This window comes from Saccopteryx leptura, chromosome 10 (genome assembly GCF_036850995.1).
Source record: "Saccopteryx leptura isolate mSacLep1 chromosome 10, mSacLep1_pri_phased_curated, whole genome shotgun sequence".
Classification (NCBI taxonomy): Eukaryota; Metazoa; Chordata; class Mammalia; order Chiroptera; family Emballonuridae; genus Saccopteryx; species Saccopteryx leptura.
This window is the reverse complement of record NC_089512.1, coordinates 18,527,582-18,550,972: the sequence shown is the minus strand read 5'-3', so window position 1 is coordinate 18,550,972 and position 23,391 is coordinate 18,527,582. Positions and strand designations below refer to the sequence as shown.

Sequence of the window (23,391 nt, the reverse complement as noted above, 5' to 3'; positions counted from 1 at the left end):
GAAAGGAGGGGGGGGGTGGAGAAGCAAATGGGCGCTTCTCCTATGTGCCCTGGCCGGGAATTGAACCCGGGTCCCCCACACACCAGGCCGACATTCTACCGCTGAGCCAACCGGCCAGGGCCTCAGAGCCATTTCTTAAAACTAGGTACAGACTATCCCAAATCTATTCCTATTTCGGAGTCCAAAAGCTCTCCGAGCAGCAGCCTACCCCACACTGCACAAATCACTGCCGTGCTAACTCCTATCTCTTAGCCCCGAGTAAAGCAGGCCTGCGTACCGGACTGAGCCATTTGGGGAGATCACTTTCTAGTGGATGTCTGTGTTCCTTGCCAAGACAGAGATGGGTTAATAATAAAATCACCTGGAAAAGGGGAGAAACCGCATTCTCACTGTTTGCCACAGGGCTGATTTCGGGTGAGACTTTCAGTCTGGGAGGAACTTTCTGGCCCTCGGGGCTGCTGCTGCGGCCAACCCTCCCTTTCTCCTTATCTCTGTCTCCCGATCTCTGCCTCTCAGCCAGAACCAGCTCTTGTTCTGTCTCCCATCTTGGACCTCTAGGATACCTAGCAAAGTGCTGGGTGCTCTGCCTGAGGTGGCCGGGACCAAGTGTGTGTGTTGGAAACAAGTCTTCAGGGGTCTGGGGTTGGCCTCCCTGCTCCGCCCAGGCTAGCTGTGTGGCCTTAAGCACTGGGGGGGGGGGGGGGCGGGGGGGAAGATTAGGTGCATGCACTGTGACTGAGAGACCCCCTCCTTGGAAGTCGTCTTACCTCCTGCGGGAGGTGTGCTGGCCGGCTTCCCCTCACACTCAGGTGTACCAGAGGCAAATTTAAGCTCCGCTCTTGAAAGCGGTCCAGCAAACATTTACAGAAAGCGGTGCTAAGTGCCCTGCTCTGTGGAGAGGGATACAAGACTGGCCCAGTTTCTGTGCCAAGGAGCTGTCGCTCGTGAGAGCTCCTCATTTATCAGCAGGTGGAGGTTGTGCCAACCCTTCGCTCCCCCTCCCAGCACGCCGGGCCCCAGGGAAATACAGAACATCACATAAAGCAGTCCTCTCAGCGTGGGCTGCCTCCCTGGGTCAACTCCTTGGAACAACTTGGCAGGAAGAAGAAAGACAAGAAGCTGGCTGACCTTCCCACTAGCTTTTTGCCTTCGTTCCAGCAGCTTAAGCCCCTGGCTGGCTGGCTGGCTGGCTGGCTCAGGTGCTGGGAGAGCCATGCTTTGCATGTTGTGTTGATGTCCGTGATGGGGGCAGGGTGGCAACAGCCTGTGGTGTGAGGGTGATTCATACTGGCACCTCACCTTGCTTCACACGCCCCCCCCCCCCCCCCCCCCGGAGGCTGGGGAGTGATGGTAAGAGAAAACTTCTGGTATATTCTTTTCATTTGGGTTACCAATCTCTGATCAGGAAAACATAATCTTAGAACTCTTCTGGGTAATTAATCTAAGATACAGGGAAATATTATACCTTTGAAGTGTCTCAGCGATATTTCTGAATGAAACTGGAGTGGGACGAGGGGCTGGTTGTCTTTTCTTTGACTCGGGGCGGGGGGGGAGGGGAGGTGGGGGGAGGAAGAGCCCAGTTGGCTCACAGTGGCTTCCCCCACTCCCTGTCCTCGTGTGTGTGTGTGTGTGTGTGTGTGTGTGTGTGTGTTGCTCCTTTATCCAGAGGGGGGAGTGGTTGGAAATCTGGAAGCCCTGTTGCTGTCCTGGTCTCCAGCCCTGCATCTCTCATGAATGCCTGTCCCTTTCTGGCCCCCAGGTGCTGCATCTGTACTGTGACACTTGCTCGGTGCCCATCTGTCGTGAGTGTACAATGGGCCGGCACGGGGGCCACAGTTTCATCTACCTCCAGGAGGCACTGCAGGACTCCCGGTCACTCACCATCCAGCTGCTGGCGGATGCCCAGCAGGGCCGCCAGGCGATCCAGGTCAGTCTTCCCCACCCTTCACCTGTCTCCCTTGTTCGGCCTTGCCAGGAGGCCTTCCCTCTCTCTCCCTTTCAGATGGCGTGTGGAGATGACCGGGCAGTCGCCAGTGTGTGTGCTGGGGGGGGGGGGCACAGAACAGTGACTCAGATGAGCTCGTGTGATAATAGTCATACTGGGGGCAGGGGAGGGGATTCTCCCAGTCTTGTGCAAATTAGGATGTGGCCAGAGTCACTGGCCAGGCCAGTCTGGGCTTGTATTTGATGACACCTAGCCTGGGCCCCAGCCACGTCACCTGTCTGTTTCCCACTCATCCCCTCCCCAAATCCAGGCGGGCTGCAGAAGGACTGGGAGCTTAATGCTTTTCAGATGGAGAGCTTGGCTATTTTCACTTATTTATTTATATAGGTGAGAAATAAGTGAGCATGGCAAATTTCCCATAAGGTTCAGAGTCTCACCCTCTCTCCTAAGTGATCAAGTCACATCCTGGTGATTTAGACTCTTGGTTACTGTTCATTCTCCAACCCTTTGGGGTTCGGAACAGACGCATATAACGTTTGGGGGGCATAGCACTCTCACTTTAGACAGGTAATACTGAGTCCCTGAAATGATTTTGAAGTGTCTGTCACCTGATGCAGGTGACAGGGAAACACGATGAGACGTTTGCCTTTGTCTTGTTGGATGAGCTTGAAAGTTCGGAAACATTGCTGGTCCTTGAGCAAAAATCAAATAGGAAACTGTTGTTATTTACCTTCTGGAAGATTTGAATACGAGAATTGTTTTTAAAAAATTATCTTTTAGGAACACGGTTAAAGAACTGACCACGTGCTCTAAAGAAAGGATGGGAGGATGGTTTCGATTTTTAACAAATTCCTCCACAGCTGTGACATTCCTATGCATGAGACTGAAGTGTTCTTCCTGATGATTCAGATGGTCTAATACTCAAGTCATAGAATCGGAGCTTTGAGAGTCTGTGGGTTTTTTTTCTTTTCTTTCATTTTTCTGAAGCTGGAAACAGGGAGAGACAGTCAGACAGACTCCCACATGCGCCTGACCGGAATCCACCCGGCATGCCCACCAGGGGGCGATGCTCTGCCCATCCTGGGCGTTGCCATGTTGCGACCAGAGCCACTCTAGCACCTGAGGCAGAGGCTACAGAGCCATCCCCAGCGCCCGGGCCATCTTTGCTCCAATGGAGCCTTGGCTGCGGGAGGGGAAGAGAGAGAGAGGAAAGCGTGGCCGGAGGGGTAGAGAAGCAAATGGGCGCTTCTCCTGTGTGCCCTGGCCGGGAATCGAACCCGGGTCCTCCGCACGCTAGGCCGACGCTCTACCGCTGAGCCAACCGGCCAGGGCGAGTCTGTGGTTTTGAAAGGACTTACTCTTGGTTAAATTTCATTTGTCAGCATCCTCACCGGTGCATCCTCCTGGTGCGTTTTCTTTCTGTTCTGTTCTAGTGACTCTGTCCCCGTGGATGAGGTGCGGTGTGGCTTCCATTTTTATGCCTCTCCAGTTTTAGGACTTGGTCAAATGCGTACCCTGCAGCCTTCTCTCCTAGACACCGTCACCTGGGGAATTTAAAGAACTGATGTTTGGGTTCTGCTGCCCCAACGGGCCCCCCTCCCCCATCGTAGTATAATCTGATGAACCCCTTTCTGTCCTTGGAGATGGAGAACACTTAGGGTTCTCAGAACACAGCCAGGGATTTGCTGCCGGTGAGCTTTGGGTACTCTGCTGGCATCTGTTACTCTGGGGAAGAACCAGAGTTTTTATTTGCTTGGAGGAGAGGTTTGTGGGTAATGTGATGAATTCTCAGGGAAGCAGAAATTTGAGCTTTTTTGTGGAGAGGGGAGAGAGAGAAAAGGCAAGGGGCGGATTTTTGTCTGCTGTGCTCAGTTTCCAAACACGGTCTGGGTTAGCCGAGAGTCCACGGTGTGAGTAGTGAGAAGAATGCAGGAGTGAAAATCAAATATTAGTTGGCACTGCTGTACGTGGCACTAATGTAAATACTGGATCATGGAGCATTTTGGGGGGGAGGATCCAAGTGGCAGATCAGGCAGGTGGGTTTCTTAGGGTGAATTGGATGCTTAGTACCTTAACAATCTGTGTGGCCACACCCAAGTACACCCACTGAACATCAACTGCATAGATTGTTATTGGGTGTGTGTGTATGTGTGTTGCCCTTTTCTGGCTCTTGATTATAATTCTTTTAAAACCTGCGTTTGGCCAGTGGTCTGAAGATTTGGGTATAACCAGACACCCGTTTCTGTCTGAAAGTTCTTACCAGATTCCCAGGGCATTGACCATTCCTACAAAACTGTCTGGAGGCCCTCTGTGAAAGCCAAGTGTCCAGGTTCATCCCCGTGAAGAAAGAAGCCCAGGAAACTGAGTACAATTGAGGAAGAGTCCGCATGTCCTCAGCAGACACTTCCCGGAGCATCTGCTCTGTGAAGGGAGAGCACTGCTTTGAGAGTTTCAGGTGGAGTCCCTGTGTAATCCAGAGATCATTTAAAAGCTATGTCTGGAAGATACTAGGAAAAGCAGACAGTGTGTAGCGCAGGGCGTGCCTTTGATTATCTATCTAAAGGATTCTTTGATTTGTGTGGGAAGGTGCAGTGCTTTCTCCTTTGGTCACTAAGGAATGGGCAGAATGACAGCCATGGAAATTTTGAGATGTTCCTACCCCACAGGGTAAGGACATGGTGGTGAAATGCCTTTAAAATAACCCTGACTCGGTGGACTATACGTCATAGGCTTGATTCTTCATGAAGTTGATTAAAATGTTGAATAAATGGACCCAACCACTTGATTTTTTTTACATTGTTATTTTTGGGGTTTTGTTTTTTTTTTGTATTTTTCTGAAGCTGTAAACGGAGAGGCAGTCAGAGAGACTCCCGCGTGCACCCGACCGGGATCCACCCGGCACGCCCACCAGGGGGCGATGCTCTGCCCCTCCGGAGCATCGCTCTGTTGTGACCAGAGCCACTCTAGAGCCTGGGGCAGAGGCCAAGGAGCCATCCCCAGCGCCCGGGCCATCTTTGTTCCAATGGAGCCTCGGCTGCGGGAGGGGAAGAGAGAGACAGAGAGGAAGGAGAGGGGGAGGGGTGGAGAAGCAGATGGGCGCTTCTCCTGTGTGCCCTGGCCGGGAATCAAACCCGGGACTTCTGCACGCCAGGCCGATGCTCTACCACTGAGCCAACCGGCCAGGACCTACATTGTTGTTTTATAGCACTTATATCAGAGTTACAACAGAGATGGTATGAAAATGTTATTTTTACTGTGAACATCAGAGAAGGCAGGAATATAGTCAATATGGTCAGTTAATGTATTCTATAAAGGATGATGATACAGTGTACAGTTGATGTATTATAGAATTGTATACCTGCGACCAATATTTTACTTATCAGTGTTGTCCCCCCCCAAATAAATTCAATAAGGGGGGTACTTAAATACAATAAAATATTATTCTTCAGTTGCACGAGCCACATTTCATGTGTTCAGGATAGAGGAAAGAACATTTCTATCACTGTAAAATGTTCTGTCATACTTTGCTGATATTGAATATAATAAATATCTTTCCTTTAAAAAAAGAAAGGATGATGAATGAGGGAGAAGATTTAAATTAATCATGATAAACACCAAAATGAAAACCTAGCTAGATTAAAGGGATACATGGAGAAGGAGGGGAGGGAAAAGTATTAAAGAAAAAAAACAAATGATGATGAATATGTGTTAATTATTACCTAAAGGCATAAAAGCACTCTAAGATTGTGTTCCTAGAAACGTATGCGTATTAAAAGGAACACAAACTAGAAACGATAGCAATCAGTTACTCTATGAAAAGATCGTAAAGGTAGATAAAACGGGAAGACATGAATGGAGCGGGAATGAGAGAGATGAAAAACATACCTTTTACAGAGAGAAAATCCAACTACTTAATACATTAGCCTGGACAGTTACCCATTTAAAGGACACCAGGCTACTGTTTGGATAAAGAACTTGAACATGTGCACCATGCTTACTCGGTGTGGGTGGGAGAACGTATTTTGAAAAATACCCAGCGCTTTTAGATGTGAAAGGAGCTTCATTCCTCTTCTGGGGATCTCCTCCGAGGCAGCATTCTGCATTCTGATAGTACTGGTTGCACCATATGAATTCTCAACGATAGGAGTGAGGAGGTTTTAGGCACATATCTATAGAGCAGGGGTCCCCAAACTTTTTACACAGGGGGCCAGTTCACTGTCCCTCAGACCATTGGAGGGCCAGACTATAAAAAAAACTATGAACAAATCCCTATGCACACTGCACATATCTTATTTTAAAGTAAAAAAAAACAAAACGGGAACAAATACAATATTTAAAATAAAGAACAAGTAAATTTAAATCAAGAAACTGACCAGTATTTCAATGGGAACTATGAGCCTGCTTTTGGCTAATGATATGGTCAATGTGCTCCTTTCATTGACCACCAATGAAAGAGGTGCCCCTTCCGGAAGTGCAGCGGGGGCTGGATAAATGGCCTCAGGGGGCCGCATGTGGCCCGCGGGCCATAGTTTGGGGACCCCTGCTATAGAGAGATTGCGATCACATTAAAAAAACACAGTGTTCAGTAAAATGAACAAACTTTGAAGTTGGTTCAGGGAAAGTTATGCAAACCCAGAAAACAAGGCACAGAAAAATTGGTAAGCAGAGCAAAATATTAGTAGTAGTGTGTGTTTTTTGTCCGTCTCCCCCACCTCCCACCCACCCCCAGTCCATTGCCTTAGCCACCCGGCCAGGACTGTTAGGTTTTTTGTTTTGTGTTTTTAACAACACGATTATATAATATATTTCAGTACACAACTTTTGTACAACCATAAAATAAAGCACCGCAGTAAAATAACAAAAAGCATGGCATTTCATTTTGCAGTGCCTGACAAATGGTTAACATCTTTAGTCAGAAATGAGCCAGTAATTTTTTTTTAAGGCGGGACTGAGGCAAAAAACTTCAGATATATTATGGAAAATATAGGCAATAAACTGCACATGTTTAAAGTGTACACCATATGTTTGATATATATTTTAGCCATGAAAATATCAGTCAAGATTATGAACATGTCTGTCATGTCCAAAAGTTTATTTCTTATTTTTATTTTATTTTTTTACTTTTTTAAAGAGAAAGAGAGACAGGAAGGGAGAGACATGAGAACCATCAACTCGTAGTTGCTGCACCTTGGTTGCTCATTGATTGCTTCTCATATGTGCCTTGACTGGGGGCTCCACCTGAGCCAGTGGCCCCTTCCTTGCTCAAGCTAGAGACCATGGGTCATGTCAGTGAACCCAGTTTGAAGCTGGCAACTCTGTCCTCAAGCTAGCAACCTCTTGAGGTTTCGAACCTGGGACCTCAGCATTCCAGATCAATGCTATCTATCTCCACTGCGCCAGCTCGGGGCAGGCACCAAAAGTTTTTTTGTAATCCTTAGGGTAATCCCTACCTTCCTGTTTCCATGTTCCCAGGCAACCACTCATCTGCTTTCTGTTTTGGATTAAGATTTTGTTTTATTTTAATGAGTTAGGAAGTGAATTTAGTAACTAGTAACAGGTCTTTACTCTGCTCCCCAAAAGTAGTGATTTAAATTAAATACTCAAGGCTTTAATCTCTCCTGTTAAAAAGCATACGGGTAGTGATTGGAGAATACTTTAGCTAGCTTTATCTACCCCATCATTCCCAGGAGTTGAGACATTTATCCCTATGGCCCAGAATAGCTGCTGGAATGCAAGACATTGATACATTCATGTTCTGGCCAATGGAAAGGAGGTGGGCATGCTCCTACCTTTTATAGAGATTTCTCAGAAGTCCCGCATGATACTTAATATTCATTGGCCAGAATCTCAATGTCACGATCACATCAGTTGGAAAAGAGTTATATCCAAACTCACTACAGCCGTAAATAAGATAGAGCTTCTATTACTTTTCATCTGACAGTAGTAAGCCAGGAGTAATAGTATAGTGTGATGGATCCTGTAGACCAGGGATGCCCAAACTGCGGCCCCCTAAGGCCATTTATCCGCCCCCGCTGCACTTCCGGAAGGGGCACCTCTTTCATTGGTGGTCAGTAAGAGGAGCACTGTATGTGGCTGTGCCTCAAAGCGCAGCGTCGCTCACGTACTCTACAACTAATAGTGACGCGGGAAGCATGCCTCATGGCTCCGGAAGCGCGTCATATCACTTGTTACGGCTAGCAGTGACAAATATGGAACTGGACGTTGACCATCTCATTAGCCAAAAGCAGACCCATAGTTCCCATTGAAATACTGGTCAGTTTGTTGATTTAAATTTACTTGTTCTTTATTTTAAATATTGTATTTGTTCCCGTTTTGTTTCTTTACTTTAAAATAAGATATGTGCAGTGTGCATAGGGATTTGTTCATAGTTTTTTTTATAGTCCGGCCCTCCAACGGTCTGAGGGACAGTGAACTGGCCCACTGTATAAAAAGTTTGGGGACCCCTGCTGTAGACAGCCAACTGCCTTTGCCCTACCCTCTCCCTGATTTTTTCTTTACTGGACATGAGTTGTCTACCCATTGAAAAAAAATAAAGCTATCACACCCTGGCCGGGTAACTCGGTCAGAGCGTCATCCTGATAACACCAAGGTTGCGGGTTCAATCCCTCCTCAGGGCACATACAAGAATCACCAATGAGTGCATAAGTAACTGGAACAACAAATCAAATTTTTCTTTAAAAAACCAATCAGTAACTACATTTTGAAAAAGTAAGCATTGTCGCTCTTCCTGTTACAGCGAGAGTGATAGGTGTTCTACCATTTAGCCCCAAATGAGAACTGAACTTAATGACTAAGCGTAATTTTTTTTTAAGTTGTACAAATGAAATTGTAAGTTAATCTCGACTTTGGACTACTTTGGTCCCTTTTGTTTTAACTTTTATCAGTTCTCTCATCATCCTTGTAGACTAAAGTCACCTGCGGACACACTCCTGCTTGCCACGACGGAAAGTTACCACAGTGAATGCTGAGCGTGTCTGTTATCTCTTGTGAGCTTAATTTACACTATCCCAAAAAGTAGATCAAGGAAACTTTTCTTTTTTTCTATTACAAATATGGAAGTGGAAGAACGAAATTAATTGCCCAAGAAACCAGATGTCCTTAAACGATAGGCCTCCCCTCTTCATCCGAGAGAATGAACAGACCTGTGTACTGAGCTCTCCTCCCGCCTTGTCCCGGGCACTGAAACAGGTGCTTCACGCATACATAGTACTGCCTGTATGGCGTGGGCGGCATTCTTCCCATTTTGCAAAGAGAACGCTTTGCACCAAAGAGATTAACCTCAGGTAACCTGCCAGAGGCACAGTGACGGTGAATAGAGGAATTGCCGTTTGAATCCAAAACGAATGGACCCTGTTTCTCATTTGGGAAGCCAGTGTTCTCTAGCTCCCTCCCCCACCCCCACCCCCATGCATGTGTGCCACCACCGGCCACTTACAACTAAATGTAGGAAAAATTATGGTTCAAGAACTTAAATACACTCTGACCTCATTTAAAAATTTCCCATGCTGTCTTAATTAGGACTCTGGGGTTGCAGTGGACTAAAAGGGAATGAATAGTCTCAGGTGACCAGGTAGAAGAATATGGATGGATCAGGCTTCAGGTATCCAGGGACGTGGACCTTGGTGCCAGCACTGTCAATCACTTAGCTCTGTCCCTCTCTCCATGGTAACCTCATTCGAGCTCCTGAACCTGGGCTTGTCCATGCAGCGCAGAGAGAAAGGTAGGCTTCAATGGAAATCTCCTCGGGCTTGCACTGTTCCAGCAAACCACCCTCAGGGAAAGGATGGGGTTCCCTTTTCCCCCCCTCTCCTCTTTTGGGGTGGGAGGGAAGGAGGCTGCAACATTCATCTGTAAAATCCCAGAGAATGGCCCTTGATTGGCCTGGCATCCTTCATTGCTCCTTGGGCACAGTGGCTGGGGGCAGTATACTAGGGAGCTCCCTTTGGACCAGATGAATGAGCATTTAACACATCCCAAAAGTAAAAGGATACTAGGCAGCCAGATCTGCAGGTAGATTTTTAAGTCCTTATCTACCTTACACCACCTTTAAGTGAATATCCCAGAAACCTATTTTACAACATGTCTGGGCTCAGTACAATTTGGGGATTGGTTGTTCTAATTTTCACTTAACAGATTTCGTTTAGACATGTTTTGCAGAAACTCCATTCCCTTTCTTCAACCAGGGACTTGGTCTCAACTAGCTTCCCCTCCAAAGTTGGAAGTAATATGTACGCCCTAGAGGCCCAGCAGAGAGGTGTCTTTGCCTTTTTGCCAGTGACTTCTGGATCCCGAGTCACACCATTGATGCACGTTTATGAATTTGTGTTGGTGCCAGAAGGCGGCTTGAGATTTGTATTGGCTCCTCTCCTATAATCAATAAGCAGCCCCGTCCTGTAAGCAGTTTGTTGTGTGTTAGCCTAGTGAGGTTGTCTTGTCTTGGACACCTCAATTTCCTCCCATCCTGCTGTCCTCATCAACCTATTTTCAAGTTTAGTCATTTCTGGATGGGAAGGATGTACATTAAAAACAACAAAAAAAGAAACATCTCCCCCAGTGACTATCTGGTTTTTTAATCCAGTGTTAAATTACAAGTATCGGATATTAGTTGCTATGACTTTGAGACCATCACAGCTCGGTGATATTTAGCTTCAGAGTCTTAGTTCTAAAAAAAGAAGCACCTAGAAAGAAGTAAATCCTCCAATTAATTCTAGATAGTCTTGTAAAGGGAGTGTGTCCTGATGAGGGTCTGGGGTTACCCACAACAAAGAAAGCATGGGAAGAGGCCTGCACTGTACCTCATCGTTTTTATTGTTGTTATTTTTAGAACAATCTGTTACTTTGACACTTTAAGAGGACAACATTTTGGCTACCTCTATGTAATTAGAGCATTTTATAAGCTGCACTGATTGCCTATAGAAATTCGTAAGCAGGATCAGGAATATAGTTGTTCTCCACATAAGAAAGTCTTTTTAATCTTTCTTGAAGCTGGAAACGGGGAGAGACAGTCAGACAGACTCCCACATGCGCCCGACCGGGATTCACCCAGCACGCCCACGAGGGGCGATGCTCTGCCCACCAGGGGGCGATGCTCTGCCCCTCCGGGGCGTCGCTCTTTTGCGACCAGAGCCACTCTAACGCCTGGGGCAGAAGCCAAGGAGCCATCCCCAAAGCCTGGGCCATCTTTGCTCCAATGGAGCCTTGGCTGCGGGAGGGGAAGAGAGAGACAGAGAGGAAGGGGGGAGGTAGAGAAGCAAATGGGCGCTTCTCTTATGTGCCCTGGCCAGGAATCGAACCCTGGTCCCCCGCACGCCAGGCCAACGCTCTACCGCTGAGCCAACCGGCCAGGGCCAAGAAAGTCTTGATTCTTTAATTACTGTGTTTCTTTTATCACGTTCAAGATGCCATTGAGTGTAAGATGCACATTTATGTTACATACACCTAAGAAAGGGGGAAACTTGATCATTTTCAGATGAATCATAGTTTCAGAGATATGAATTGCAGTTAAAATTACATTTAGAATGCACTGCAGTATTTTCCATATCTTGTATAGTGGCCTATGAATTTATAGGTGATATATATAATTGTTCTATTTTTACCTTCTGGCTCTCAGGGCACTTTAAATACCAGCCATCAGACAACTGTTCTCCATAGCAGACATCACTAATCGCTTTGTGTACTCTTCCTGGGAAAAACCCACAAATGGCCCCAGACTCTCTTCAGAACTAAGTGGCCATCATTCAAGTCAGCTAGCTAGCATGCACCAACTGAGTCACCTGCCCAGTTGAGACCCTCAGATTTCAAACCTTCTCTTGGATTTGTGCACGTTTAGAAGATGATAACATTTTTCTCCCAAGTCCCATGCTTGTTGCCTTTTTTTTTTTGTCCTTTTTTTTAACTGCAAAGTGTGTTCCTATTTTCTTTTTTCTTTTTCTTTTTTTTTTTTTTCAGAGACAGAGAGAGGGATAGATAGGGACAGACAGGAACAGAGAGGTGAGAAGCACTAATCATTAGTTTTTTGTTGTGCATTGCAACACCTTAGTTGTTCATTGATTGCTTTCTCACATGTGCCTTGACCGCGGGCCTTCCGCAGACCGAGGAACCCCTTGCTCGAGCCAGCAACCTTGGGTCCAAACTGGTGAGTTTTGCTCAAACCAGATGAGCCCGCGCTCAAGTTGGTGATCTCGAACCTGGGTCTTCTGCATCCCAGTCAGACACTATTCACTGCGCCACCGCCTGGTCAGGCTGTGTTCCTATTTTCAAAGCTTTCCCCACTGTCATTTTCCCCAAGCCACCTGCCACTTGTCTGCTTTGAAAGGCCTGCTTTCGATAACAGGAACTAGTTCGGCAGGTCCTGGGTCTGCACATCTCGGCATGCAGTGCTTGACTAGGATTGTATACAGAAAATTATCACCAACTGGGTGACTTAAAACAATAGGAATGTATTATTGCACAGTTCTAGAGGCTGAAGTCCAAAATCAGGGTGTCAGCAGGAACGTGCTCCTTCTGACGGTCCTAGGGCGGAGTCTTTCCTTGTGTCTTCCTAGTTCCTGGTGGTTGCCAGTCACCCTTGGTCTTCCTTGGCTTGGACCTTATCGCTCCCAGTTTCTTTCTGCCTGTCTTCGCCCGGCCTTCCTTCTGTGTGCATGTGTCTCTGTCTTCACTTGGCCTTATGGGGATACGAGTCAGTGGATTTAGTATCCACCCTAGTCCATTATGACCTCGTGTCAATATCTGCAAAGACCATATTTCCAACTAAAGTCACATTCAGGTTTCAGGTGCACCTGAACTTGGTGGAGAAGGGGACAGACAGTATTTAACCCAGTACATTGATCAAACTTGACTATGTCCCTGGACATGAGCAAGCTGAAAATGTATGGATGATTGTCCCTGTCACAACCCAGTGGCTAAGTACCATAGCCTGTGTACTTAGCTCCCACTTAGTTTGACGTGTAGTGATCCTTGGGGTAGGTAGGGTGGTCAAGGTGAGGGGGTCTGAGCTGGGGTTTGACCTTCAGAGTGAATTTGGAAGAGGAAGCATTCCGGGCAATGAATAGCCTGTGGATCCTTAGTCCTGACAAGGATCGGAGTGAGAACGCAGAGAGAGCAGTCCCCCGCAGCTGGGGGCGCCCGGGGCAGCTGCACTGTGGGTGTGGCTCCGTGCCACGAACGTGGCATCCTGGCCGAGATTGTTACACTTGGTAAATAGGGGCTCCACTTTTATCTTTATTATTTTATTGAGGGGGACAGTTTTCAGGAACGGAGTGAGTCCCAGCAGTCTGGCTGGAGCTGTTATTTGTAAAAAAAATAAGGTTGGGCTTGTATGGTTTCATTCCATTTCTACAGAGTGTCCAAAATAGATAGGTCTCTAGGGACAGTAGGTGGGTTATGGTTGCCGCGGAGGAGAGGGAGGTGAGATACAGAATGGCTGCTTAGCGGGCATGACAGCTTCCTTTCGGGACGATAGACGTGTTCTAGAACTAGTGGTGACGGTGGCACAACGTTGAAGGTGCTGTCATTGGTGCATTTTATGTTAGGTATTTTCCCACAGTTGAAAAACACAATAAGGCAGGAAGTGTAGATAGGCCTAGGGTTTGGATCCTGCTTGCTTGGTGAGAGCTAAGTGGATAAAGGGAATGGATGGTTGAGGGCGGGCTATGCCTATGAACAGGCCAGTGCCCCATGCCATTCCGTGGGGGGGGGTTTCTTGAGCACTGTTAATAACCTGTGCCACGCGCTGTGGCCAGCTCTCTCCCTGGGGTCCGTTGCATTTTCCTCACAGTCCCCATTGACCAAGGTTAGGGGCCAGGAAACTAGTCCAAGGCCTTTGAGCCCAGGAGCCAGGATTTGAACCCGGTTACCCAACTCCTAGCTTGACCATCAGCAAGCAGTCAGTTTGGAATCCCTGATTTAATACCTCAGTATCTCAAAAGAAATCCTTGTGGCTTTTGAAGACACGTCATGTAATATTAATGAAAACACCAGGCCTTCTGTCTGGATTAATTTTTCATGAACAATAATACGACTGATTAAACTGGCTGATTTACTCGAGCCGGTGGCGCAGGGTGGGGTTGTGGGGGTGCTGTGTCGATGGTCTCTGACCACAGGGCATGGTTTCCTCAACGACCCGGTATTCTCAGTCCTGGATGCACTCCGCCTCGGCTCTGGCTGGAAAGGACGCGGCAGGAGGGTGATGGATAGCCACTGGCCCGCAGCCTGCTGTAGCCCCTGGCGGGAGGGGCGGGCCTGGCCTTCGGGGCTTCCCCCAGGCGTGCAGCGAGGCCAGAAAGTCTGGGAAAGCTGCGCGCACGCGTGTGCCCGGGGTTAGTACATCTCACATCTGATCCTCATTCCCGGTTTTCGGCTGTGACCCAGCTACACTGGTTTCACTGTGTCAGAGGATCTCTTAATAGTCCTGACATTCTCTTGGTTGTAGGTGCCATTTCTCATACAAAGAAATCCAGCTCTTGCCAGCACCTCCTTCAGTTACATGTCAGACAGGTGCCATTCTCTGCCGAAGTGTCTGCTTTCTTTCCAAGGAAGTGGATCAAGCGGTCTGGGGGCCCCGGGTGTGAGCTTTTTGGGTCTGGGTAGCGAGGGGGGGGGAGGGGGAGGGGAGGGGGCAGACTTCAGTGTTTTGTCTGGAGCGTGTGAAGGTCCTTCTCATGCCACGAGACTGTGTTTGGTTTTCCAGCTGAGCATCGAGCAGGCCCAGACGGTGGCAGAACAGGTGGAGATGAAGGCCAAGGTGGTCCAGTCGGAGGTCAAAGCCGTGACTGCAAGGCACAAGAAGGCCCTGGAGGAGCGGGAGTGCGAGCTGCTCTGGAAGGTAACGGACAGAACGCAACACGCCCGCGGTGGCCCCGTCGGCACCTCGTCGGCCTTGCCGGCGTTTCTTCCGCAAACTGCCTGTCGGATCCGGGACCGCAGCTTGTAAATGTAGAATACTTGGCAGTTTTTCAGAGTTGGTCGTTGGCAGAAAAATTCAGGGGTCTCTGGCTCCTTGTGGGTGCTCTCCGGGCAGTGAAACAAGAAGAAGCCCTTTCAGAAGTCGCTGGGTGCCGAAACTGGAGGGAGCCCCAAGGTTTGCATCGTGCACGCTCAAAAGGAGGCAGAAAGAGGGAGGACAGTCGAAACCATTGTTGGGAAAGTGGGCTGGTAGGAAACGTCCTTATTTTTGGTGTCCTGGCTGGTTGCACTTCCTGAGGCCGTGTGCAAAGCCGGTTTTCCACTGGTGAGGGCAGCAAGCCTGTGCCCTCTCTTCCTGTGGGAGCAGGAAAGTGCTGAGCACACTGGTGTGCTGGTTAGACAACAGTCAGCTTGGGGAGAAGGCTCTCCCCACCCACGTCACCGCCCCAGCTTTTTTCCTCGGCTCTCCTATACCCCCTCAGAGGGAAGAGGGGGCACTATGCCTATGAGTGGGCCAGTGCCCCATGCCAGTTCCTGAACACATCAGTAAGGCCACATATGTAGCTTATTAAAAAGGCTGCACTTAGGTGTGTACTTGCTTGTTTTGTTTGTTTTTAGCAAGAGAGAGACAGGAAGAGAGAGAGAGAGAGAAGCATCAACTCGTAGTTGCAGCACTTTGGTTGTTCATTGATCGCTTCTCAAATGTGCCTTGGCAGGGGAGTGGGAAGGCTCCAGCCGAGCCAGTGACCCCTTGCTCAAGCCAGCGACCCCTTGCTCAAGCTGGCAACTGCAGGATTTTGAACTGGGACCTCAACATCCCAGGTCGGCGCTCTATCCACTGGGCCACCACCGCTCAGGCTTGTGTGTGCTTGCTTTAATCATCCGAACTAGCCGATGGTAGAAGTGGCCTCTCGATTTCCAAAAGTGACCCTCACCAAACACTTTGCCCTAAAATGTTCTCTGGGAGGCTGGCTGTTTTGGATTCTGCATCTTCCATTTAGTGAGAGCTCTTTAAGGAGCTGCCTTCTGCTGCTTCTGACCTCGTAGCAAATGTGAGTTTTTTGACCAAAAAAAAAAAGAGAGAAAGACTCCAAAATGTCCCAAGATTAATTCAGCACATATTTTATTTAGGCACCTTTGTGGCCCTGACATGGTTTTCAGGCACTCAGATGTCCCCACGGTCCGTCAGCCTCATGCCACCCACGAATGTTAATTATAACTGAAAGGGGCCCACTGCTTGCAACCCGAGAGCGCCGTGGTGAACTCTGCCACAGACTGGCTCTTCTGGACTGGCTGATGAAAAGGCCTTTGTGTGTTTCTGCAGATCTCCCCTGAGTTATCCTCCCTCCTGTGAGGCGGACTCACTCTTCCAAAGGCAGTCCATTCTCTTGCAGGCAGGAGGAGTGGAAAGCAAGCTTTCACTCTGGGAGAAGTGAATTTGGAAGAGTCCGTTTCTTCTTCCTGCAATACGCTTCATTTCTGCTTGGCCTCAAAACTCGTTCTCAGATTCTTTCAAGATAGATAGGCTTGTTCGTTCTGGAGACGTCTCGGCCCCATTTATCTTGCCTTGTTGCAGCGGTACCCCGCCCCAAATCCTGTGGGGCTCCTTTCCCCTCTCTCTTATTAATTACTAGTGTTTCTATGCCACCCCCCCACCCCCCACCCCCCGCAAAGCTTTCCTGCCTGTCTCTGCCTGGGTACCTCGTTTGGTATAATATTGTGGTTTTTCTCGTTGTGGTTATTGCACCTTGAGATACTGGAGTGCTGGGTGAATCCACGTTGTCTGGATGCACCTCCCTTTCTTGGGGCTTGTACATTTCCAGTGGGTTTGGCTTTCTCTTGGGGTCAGTTACAGCCACCTATACCTATGGGGTCGGAACCAAAGCCTGGAGGTTTGGTCCAGTGCAAAACCAAAGGAAAAACCTCTCTTTGATCTGTCCCCGCAAAGAGTCTCCCTGCTTCTTCTTTTTTTTTTTTTTTTTTTTTTTTTTTTTCATTTTTCTGAAGCTGGAAACAGGGAGAGACAGTCAGACAGACTCCCGCATGCGCCCGACCGGGATCCACCCGGCACGCCCACCAGGGGGCGATGCTCTGCCCATCCTGGGCGTCGCCATGTTGCGACCAGAGCCACTCTAGCGCCTGAGGCAGAGGCCACAGAGCCATCCCCAGCGCCCGGGCCATCTTTGCTCCAATGGAGCCTTGGCTGCGGGAGGGGAAGAGAGAGACAGAGAGGAAAGCGCGGCGGAGGGGTGGAGAAGCAAATGGGCACTTCTCCTGTGTGCCCTGGCCGGGAATCGAACCCGGGTCCTCCGCACGCTAGGCCGACGCTCTACCGCTGAGCCAACCGGCCAGGGCCTCCCTGCTTCTTTTATATACATGTCCTGCTGCCAGAGTGGACAGTTGAAAATGCGTGTGAACGGGTCAGAAATCACATCATCACTCCCCAAGGGAAAGTCCGATGAAAACTCAGGCCTCCCAGCAGTGGACCCTTCCTCTGAAATAGGCTTTCTGTAGCTTTCCGATCGGTGGGGCACTCACTCAGTTCACAGCCCTCTGCAGAACAGCATGAGCCAGCTGGGGTGACCTGTGTGTTCCCTTCGTGGGGGACATCACTTAAAATCAGAGGACTTTTAGGCCCTGGCCGGTTGGCTCAGTGGTAGAGCGTCGGCCTGGCATGCAGAAGTCCCAGTTTCGATTCCCGGCCAGGGCACACAGGAGAAGCACCCATCTGCTTCTCCACCCCCCCCCCCTTCCTCTCTGTCTCTCTCTTCCCCTCCCGCAGCCGAGGCTCCATTGGAGCAAAGATGGCCCGGGCGCTGGAGATGGCTCCTTGGCCTCTGCCCCAGGTGCTAGAGTGGCTCTGGTCCTGATAGAGCGACGCCCCGAAGGGGCAGAGCATCGCCCCCTGGTGGGCAGAGCGTCGCCCCCTGGTGTGCGTGCTGGGTGGATCCTGGTCAGGCGTATGCGGGAGTCTGTCTGACTGTCTCTCCCCGTTTCCAGCTTCAGAAAAATACCAAAAAAAATCAGAGGACTTTTAGTTAGTGCAAAAGAATCAAGAAAGGACTTTGTTTCATTTGTCAGACAGAATCCTATGTTCCTGAAGAGTGTGGTTTGCCCTGTAATTAATTCCTCAGAAGCAGGAATTATTGCAGGGGAGGTCAGAATCTATGATAACATTTTAGGTTTAGAGGAGGGCTCCTCTCCCAATGTTGTGTGTGAGGCCTTTTGGGCTCTCTGTGGAAGGTTTCCAACATCCTGTCCTTAGAGATGAGGAGAGAGGAGACAAGGGAGGCATTAGTAATCTTGAATTATGTCCTCACCAGATCCCTTTCCTCTCTCTGCGGTCTTTCTCTATTTGTGTGTGTCTGCATTGAAAATTCCGTCTCTGAGGAGTGCAGCTCTGGCCTAGCCCGTCAGCAAGTCCTGCTGGTTCTGCCTCTGGTATCCTTTCTGACAGTTTCAGCCCACCTTCGTGGCCTGGGGGGCTGTCACCGTTCACCTGGGTGATCGCTGCTCTCTGCTTCCCCTCACTTGTCCTCTGCAGCGCATGGTCCGCACAGCTTATATAAAAACATAAGACTGCAGCCCTGGCCGGTTGGCTCAGTGGTAGAGCGTAGGCCTGGCGTGCGGAGTCCTGGGTTCGATTCCCGGCCAGGGCACACAGGAGAAGCGCCCATCTGCTTCTCTACCCCTCCCCCTCTCCTTCCTCTCTGTCTCTCTTCCCCTCCCGCAGCCAAGGCTCCATTGGAGCAAAGTTGGCCTGGGCGCCGAGGATGGCTTTATGGCCTCCACCTCAGGTGCTAGAATGGCTCTGGTTGCAACAGAGCAGCGTCCCAGATGGGCAGAGCATCGCCCCCTGGTGGGCGTGCCGGGTGGATCCCGGTCAGGCGCATGCGGGATTCTGTCTGACTGCCTCCCCGTTTCCAACTTCAGAAAAATACAAAAAACAACAACAACAACAACATAAGACTGCCCCCAAAAAACCTGTTTGTTTTTGTTTTGAAATTCCAGGGAAGTGCCCACCTCAGGGTCTTTGTGCTTGTTCTTCCCGCTGCTTGGATTGGTCTCTTTTAAGCCCTTGGTTTGTGGAAGAAACTGTTGGTGACGACCCTCTGTCTAAATTAGATTTTCCTAGACATGGCTTGCACACCCCGTTTCTGTTCCCTAACACCTAGCATCATCTGAAATGATCTTAATGTTTCTTTGCTTGCTTAATATCTGTCATTTTAAAATAACCTCTGTAAGGGCAAGGACCATATATTCTTTTGGTCACAGTATACATCCAGTGCCTGGCCCAAAGTTGGTACTCAGTAAACCCTTGTTAGAGTGTCTTCTTTAACTGCTACTTCCCCTAGCTCAAGCCAGTGACCATGGGGTCATGTCTATGATCCTGCGTTCAAGCCGGTGACCTCAGGATGTCGAACCTGGGTCCTCAGCATCCCAGGCTGATGCTTTCTACCCACTGTGCCACCGCCTGGTCAGGCTTCTATTTTAATTTCTAAGTTACAGAAAAATTGCAGGTATTAATAATTAATACTAAAAGAACTCCATCTATCCTTTACCCACATTCGCCAGTTACCTACATGTTGCCCCATTTTCATCATTCTTTCTGTATAACGTATAACATGTGGATGGGATTCGAGAATAAGTTGGGAGGGTCGGAGACACAGTGCCCCTTTATCCCTAACTTCTACACTGTTTGCTCTGAGCAAGGGCATTCTGCTAGCTAATCACACAGTTAGAGTCAGGACGCTAAATCTTGACTCTGTACTGGTAGCTAATCTTTAGTCAGTAGTCAGATTTCACCAGTAGTTTTTTGTTTGTTTCTATTTTTTAACAGGGACAGAGAGAGAGTCAGAGAGAGGGATAGATAAGGACAGACAGACAGGAACGGAGAGAGATGAGAAGCATCAATCATCAGTTTTTCATTGCGACACCTTAGTTGTTCATTGATTGCTTTCTCATATGTGCCTTGACCGTGGGCCTTCAGCAGACCGTGTGACCCCTTGCTCGAGCCAGCGACCTTGGGGTCTAAGCTGGTGAGCTCTGCTCAAACCAGATGAGCCCATGCTCAAGCTGGCGACCTCAGGGACTCGAACCTGGGTCCTCCGCATCCCAGTCCGGTGCTCTATCCACTACGCCACCGCCTGGCTAGGCTCACCAGTCGTATTTTTAGTAGCACTGCTCCTGCAATCCAGGACACCCCTAATTGCATGTAGTTGTCATGTCTCTGGAGTCATCTCCTGTGTCTGGAACAGCACCTCTGCCTTTTCTTTCCCCTGGGATTGAGCCGTGTGTGAAGAGCGCAGACCAGTTGTGGATTCTCCCTCCGCACGGGCTCGTCTGGGGTCACGTCAGGTGTTTCCGTGCTTGGTTCTAAGCCTCTCCCCCTGGTTCTCCCCTTCCCCCCCAGGTAGAGAAGATCCGCCAGGTGAAGGCCAAGTCTCTGTACCTGCAGGTGGAGAAGCTGCGGCAGAACCTGAACAAGCTCGAGAGCACCGTCAGCGCCGTCCAGCAGGTCTTGGAGGAGGGCAGGGCGCTGGACGTCCTGCTGGCCCGGGACCGCATGCTGGCCCAGGTGCAGGAGCTGAAAACGGTGCGCAGCCTCCTGCAGCCCCAGGAAGACGACCGGATCATGTTCACGCCCCCCGACCAGGCGCTGTACCTCGCCATCAAGTCCTTCGGCTTCGTCAGCAGCGGGGCCTTCGCGCCCCTCACCAAGGCCACCGGCGACGGCCTCAAGCGGGCCCTCCAGGGCAAGGTGGCCACCTTCACTGTCATTGGCTACGATCACGACGGGGAGCCCCGTCTCTCCGGAGGCGACCTCATGTCGGCTGTGGTCCTGGGCCCCGACGGCAACCTGTTCGGGGCGGAGGTGAGTGACCAGCAGAACGGGACGTACGTGGTGAGCTACCGGCCCCAGCTGGAGGGCGAGCACCTGGTGTCGGTCACCTTGTGTAACCAGCACATCGAGAACAGCCCCTTCAAGGTGGTGGTCAAGTCGGGCCGCAGCTACGTGGGCATTGGGCTCCCGGGACTGAGCTTTGGCAGCGAGGGCGACAGCGATGGCAAGCTCTGCCGCCCGTGGGGCGTCAGCGTGGACAAGGAGGGCTACATCGTCGTCGCCGACCGTAGCAACAACCGCATCCAGGTGTTCAAGCCCTGCGGCACCTTCCACCACAAATTCGGCACCCTGGGCTCCCGGCCCGGGCAGTTCGACCGGCCGGCCGGGGTGGCCTGCGACTCCTCCCGCAGGATCGTGGTGGCCGACAAGGACAATCATCGGATCCAGATCTTCACCTTCGAGGGACAGTTCCTCCTCAAGTTCGGCGAGAAAGGAACCAAGAACGGGCAATTCAACTACCCTTGGGACGTGGCGGTGAATTCTGAGGGCAAGATCCTGGTCTCTGACACTCGGAACCACCGGATCCAGCTGTTTGGGCCTGATGGAGTCTTCCTGAATAAGTATGGCTTCGAGGGGGCTCTCTGGAAGCACTTTGACTCCCCTCGAGGCGTGGCCTTCAACCATGAGGGCCACTTGGTGGTCACCGACTTCAACAACCACCGGCTCCTGGTCATTCACCCCGACTGCCAGTCAGCACGCTTTCTGGGCTCAGAGGGCACCGGCAACGGGCAGTTCCTGCGCCCGCAGGGTGTGGCCGTGGACCAGGAAGGGCGCATCATTGTGGCCGATTCCAGGAACCACCGGGTACAGATGTTTGAGTCCAACGGCAACTTCCTCTGCAAGTTTGGCGCTCAGGGCAGTGGCTTTGGGCAGATGGACCGCCCTTCGGGCATCGCCGTCACCCCCGATGGGATGATCGTCGTGGTCGACTTTGGCAACAATCGAATCCTCATCTTCTAATCACGTTTTCTAGGCTTCTGTTTTTGGGGTGTGCATCTCTCTCTCTCTCTCTCTCTCTCTCTCCCTCTCCCTCTCTCCCTCTCTCCCTCCCTTTCTCTGTCTCCTTTTGAATTTCAAAGAAGAAACAGTCTCAGGGAAATTTCTTTTTTTCTTTTGTTTAAAGAGAACAAGAAAAGTACAACATTGCCTAAGTCCTACCTCATCTTTATTTTTTTACAGATGAATGTACTTATCTTTTCTGCAGGGATTGAGCCTGTGAAGTGATAATTTCTATCTACCTCATAAACCTTCACATTTCCTTCTCCGCGGGCCCTCTGCCTGCCCCCACCCTCACGCAGTGGCAGCCGCGCGCCCCCCTCCCCTCCGCGGGACGCGGTGTGCACCAAGCCGACCTCTCTGCCTGGGAGGGCACCGGATGTGTGCGGTGGGCTAGCGTTCTGTAGATTGAGCCAAGAAAACACGGAAAAACTACTAAGTAAAAAAAAAAAAGTATAAAATGTGGAAAAATAGACTTTTAAATGCTTAATTATAGAGTATTTGTGTTCTTGAGAATACTATGTTTATGGGGTTAGATTGTGTTGTGTGATCTTGATCTTTTTTTTTTTTTGAAAAATCTTTTTTTTTTTTAAATGCTGCAACAGAGAACTTTCCTGTGTTCTCCTTTTATACCTCAGTGTGTTGATCATCCTGTTCAGCATCTTTTCTTTTCCTAGAAGATGTGGCTATGGCTTCCTAGCCAAGAAAAGCAGACTATTCACATTTTAGGGTATGGAATCTGTTTCTTTTAAGGTCAGGGCGCGCACGCACATGTGTGTGTACATGTTTGTGTGAGTGAGTGAGTGTGTGTTTGTGTGTGTGTGTGTATGTGTGTGTGTGTGTGTGTATGAGAGAGAAGCCGTCTTACACCAGATTAGTAAGCTAAAAATGAAACATCACCTCCCAAAGAACCTTTCTTCTCAGGCTTTAGTGTCTAAAAATCGTAACTGTAGTTCAGGGTTTTTGATTGAAAGTATTCTCGAAAGTTAAATAGTCTTAATTGCTGTTGGATAAAGAGAGTTCCGTGGTGAGGAAGCAGCCAGTTGAGCCTTCTTCTCAGAAGGAGGGCTCTCAGACGGGCCGGGCGGGCGGTGGGTTTGTGTGTGCTGAGGTGTCGTCATTTGGGACCATGAGAAAGCAGCAAGTCACCCCCAAACTCTTCTGGACTCTCAGGAGGGTGGGGGTCAATCCGCTGACCCTGGATTGAATGTTGTTATGTTAATAGAGGCATTTCTTTTCCTATGAAGAGTAGGCAAAGGAATGGACTTTTATTTCTAAAAGCACAATTTTTTTTTTTCCTGCTTTGGAAGTTCAGGGAAATAGAATGTTTGAAAGGCCAATTAGTAGAAACAGCCCATCTCCACTCCCCGCTCGCGAGCCATGCTGTAGGACCTCATGCTTAATGCTTATTTTTCCCCCCAAAGGCCTTTGAATGTAGAGGATTTGTACACTTAAGTTGCCCCAACGCGAAATGTAGGACATACTACTATCTTTTTGTTAAACCTCTATCTCTGGTACCAAAGAATGAAAATTTAAGCCAGGCTCCCACTGCAGAACTGTGGGATGGCGTCTGTCACTTTACAGGGTCGGTTTGTAGTCACCTGGACTTGGGTACAGA

General features: G+C 49.5%; 1 protein-coding gene across 1 annotated transcript in view; it reads left to right on the top strand.

Moving 5' to 3' along the window:
* Positions 1–21,737, top strand: part of TRIM71 (tripartite motif containing 71) — a 74,913-nt gene extending 53,176 nt beyond the window's left edge. The window contains exons 2-4 of the mRNA XM_066351950.1: positions 1,760–1,927; positions 14,658–14,792; positions 20,286–21,737. Of these exons, the coding sequence (XP_066208047.1) occupies positions 1,760–1,927; positions 14,658–14,792; positions 20,286–21,737 (1,755 nt within the window). The remainder of the gene's footprint in view (positions 1–1,759; positions 1,928–14,657; positions 14,793–20,285) is intronic.
* Positions 21,738–23,391: the final 1,654 nt, after the last annotated feature.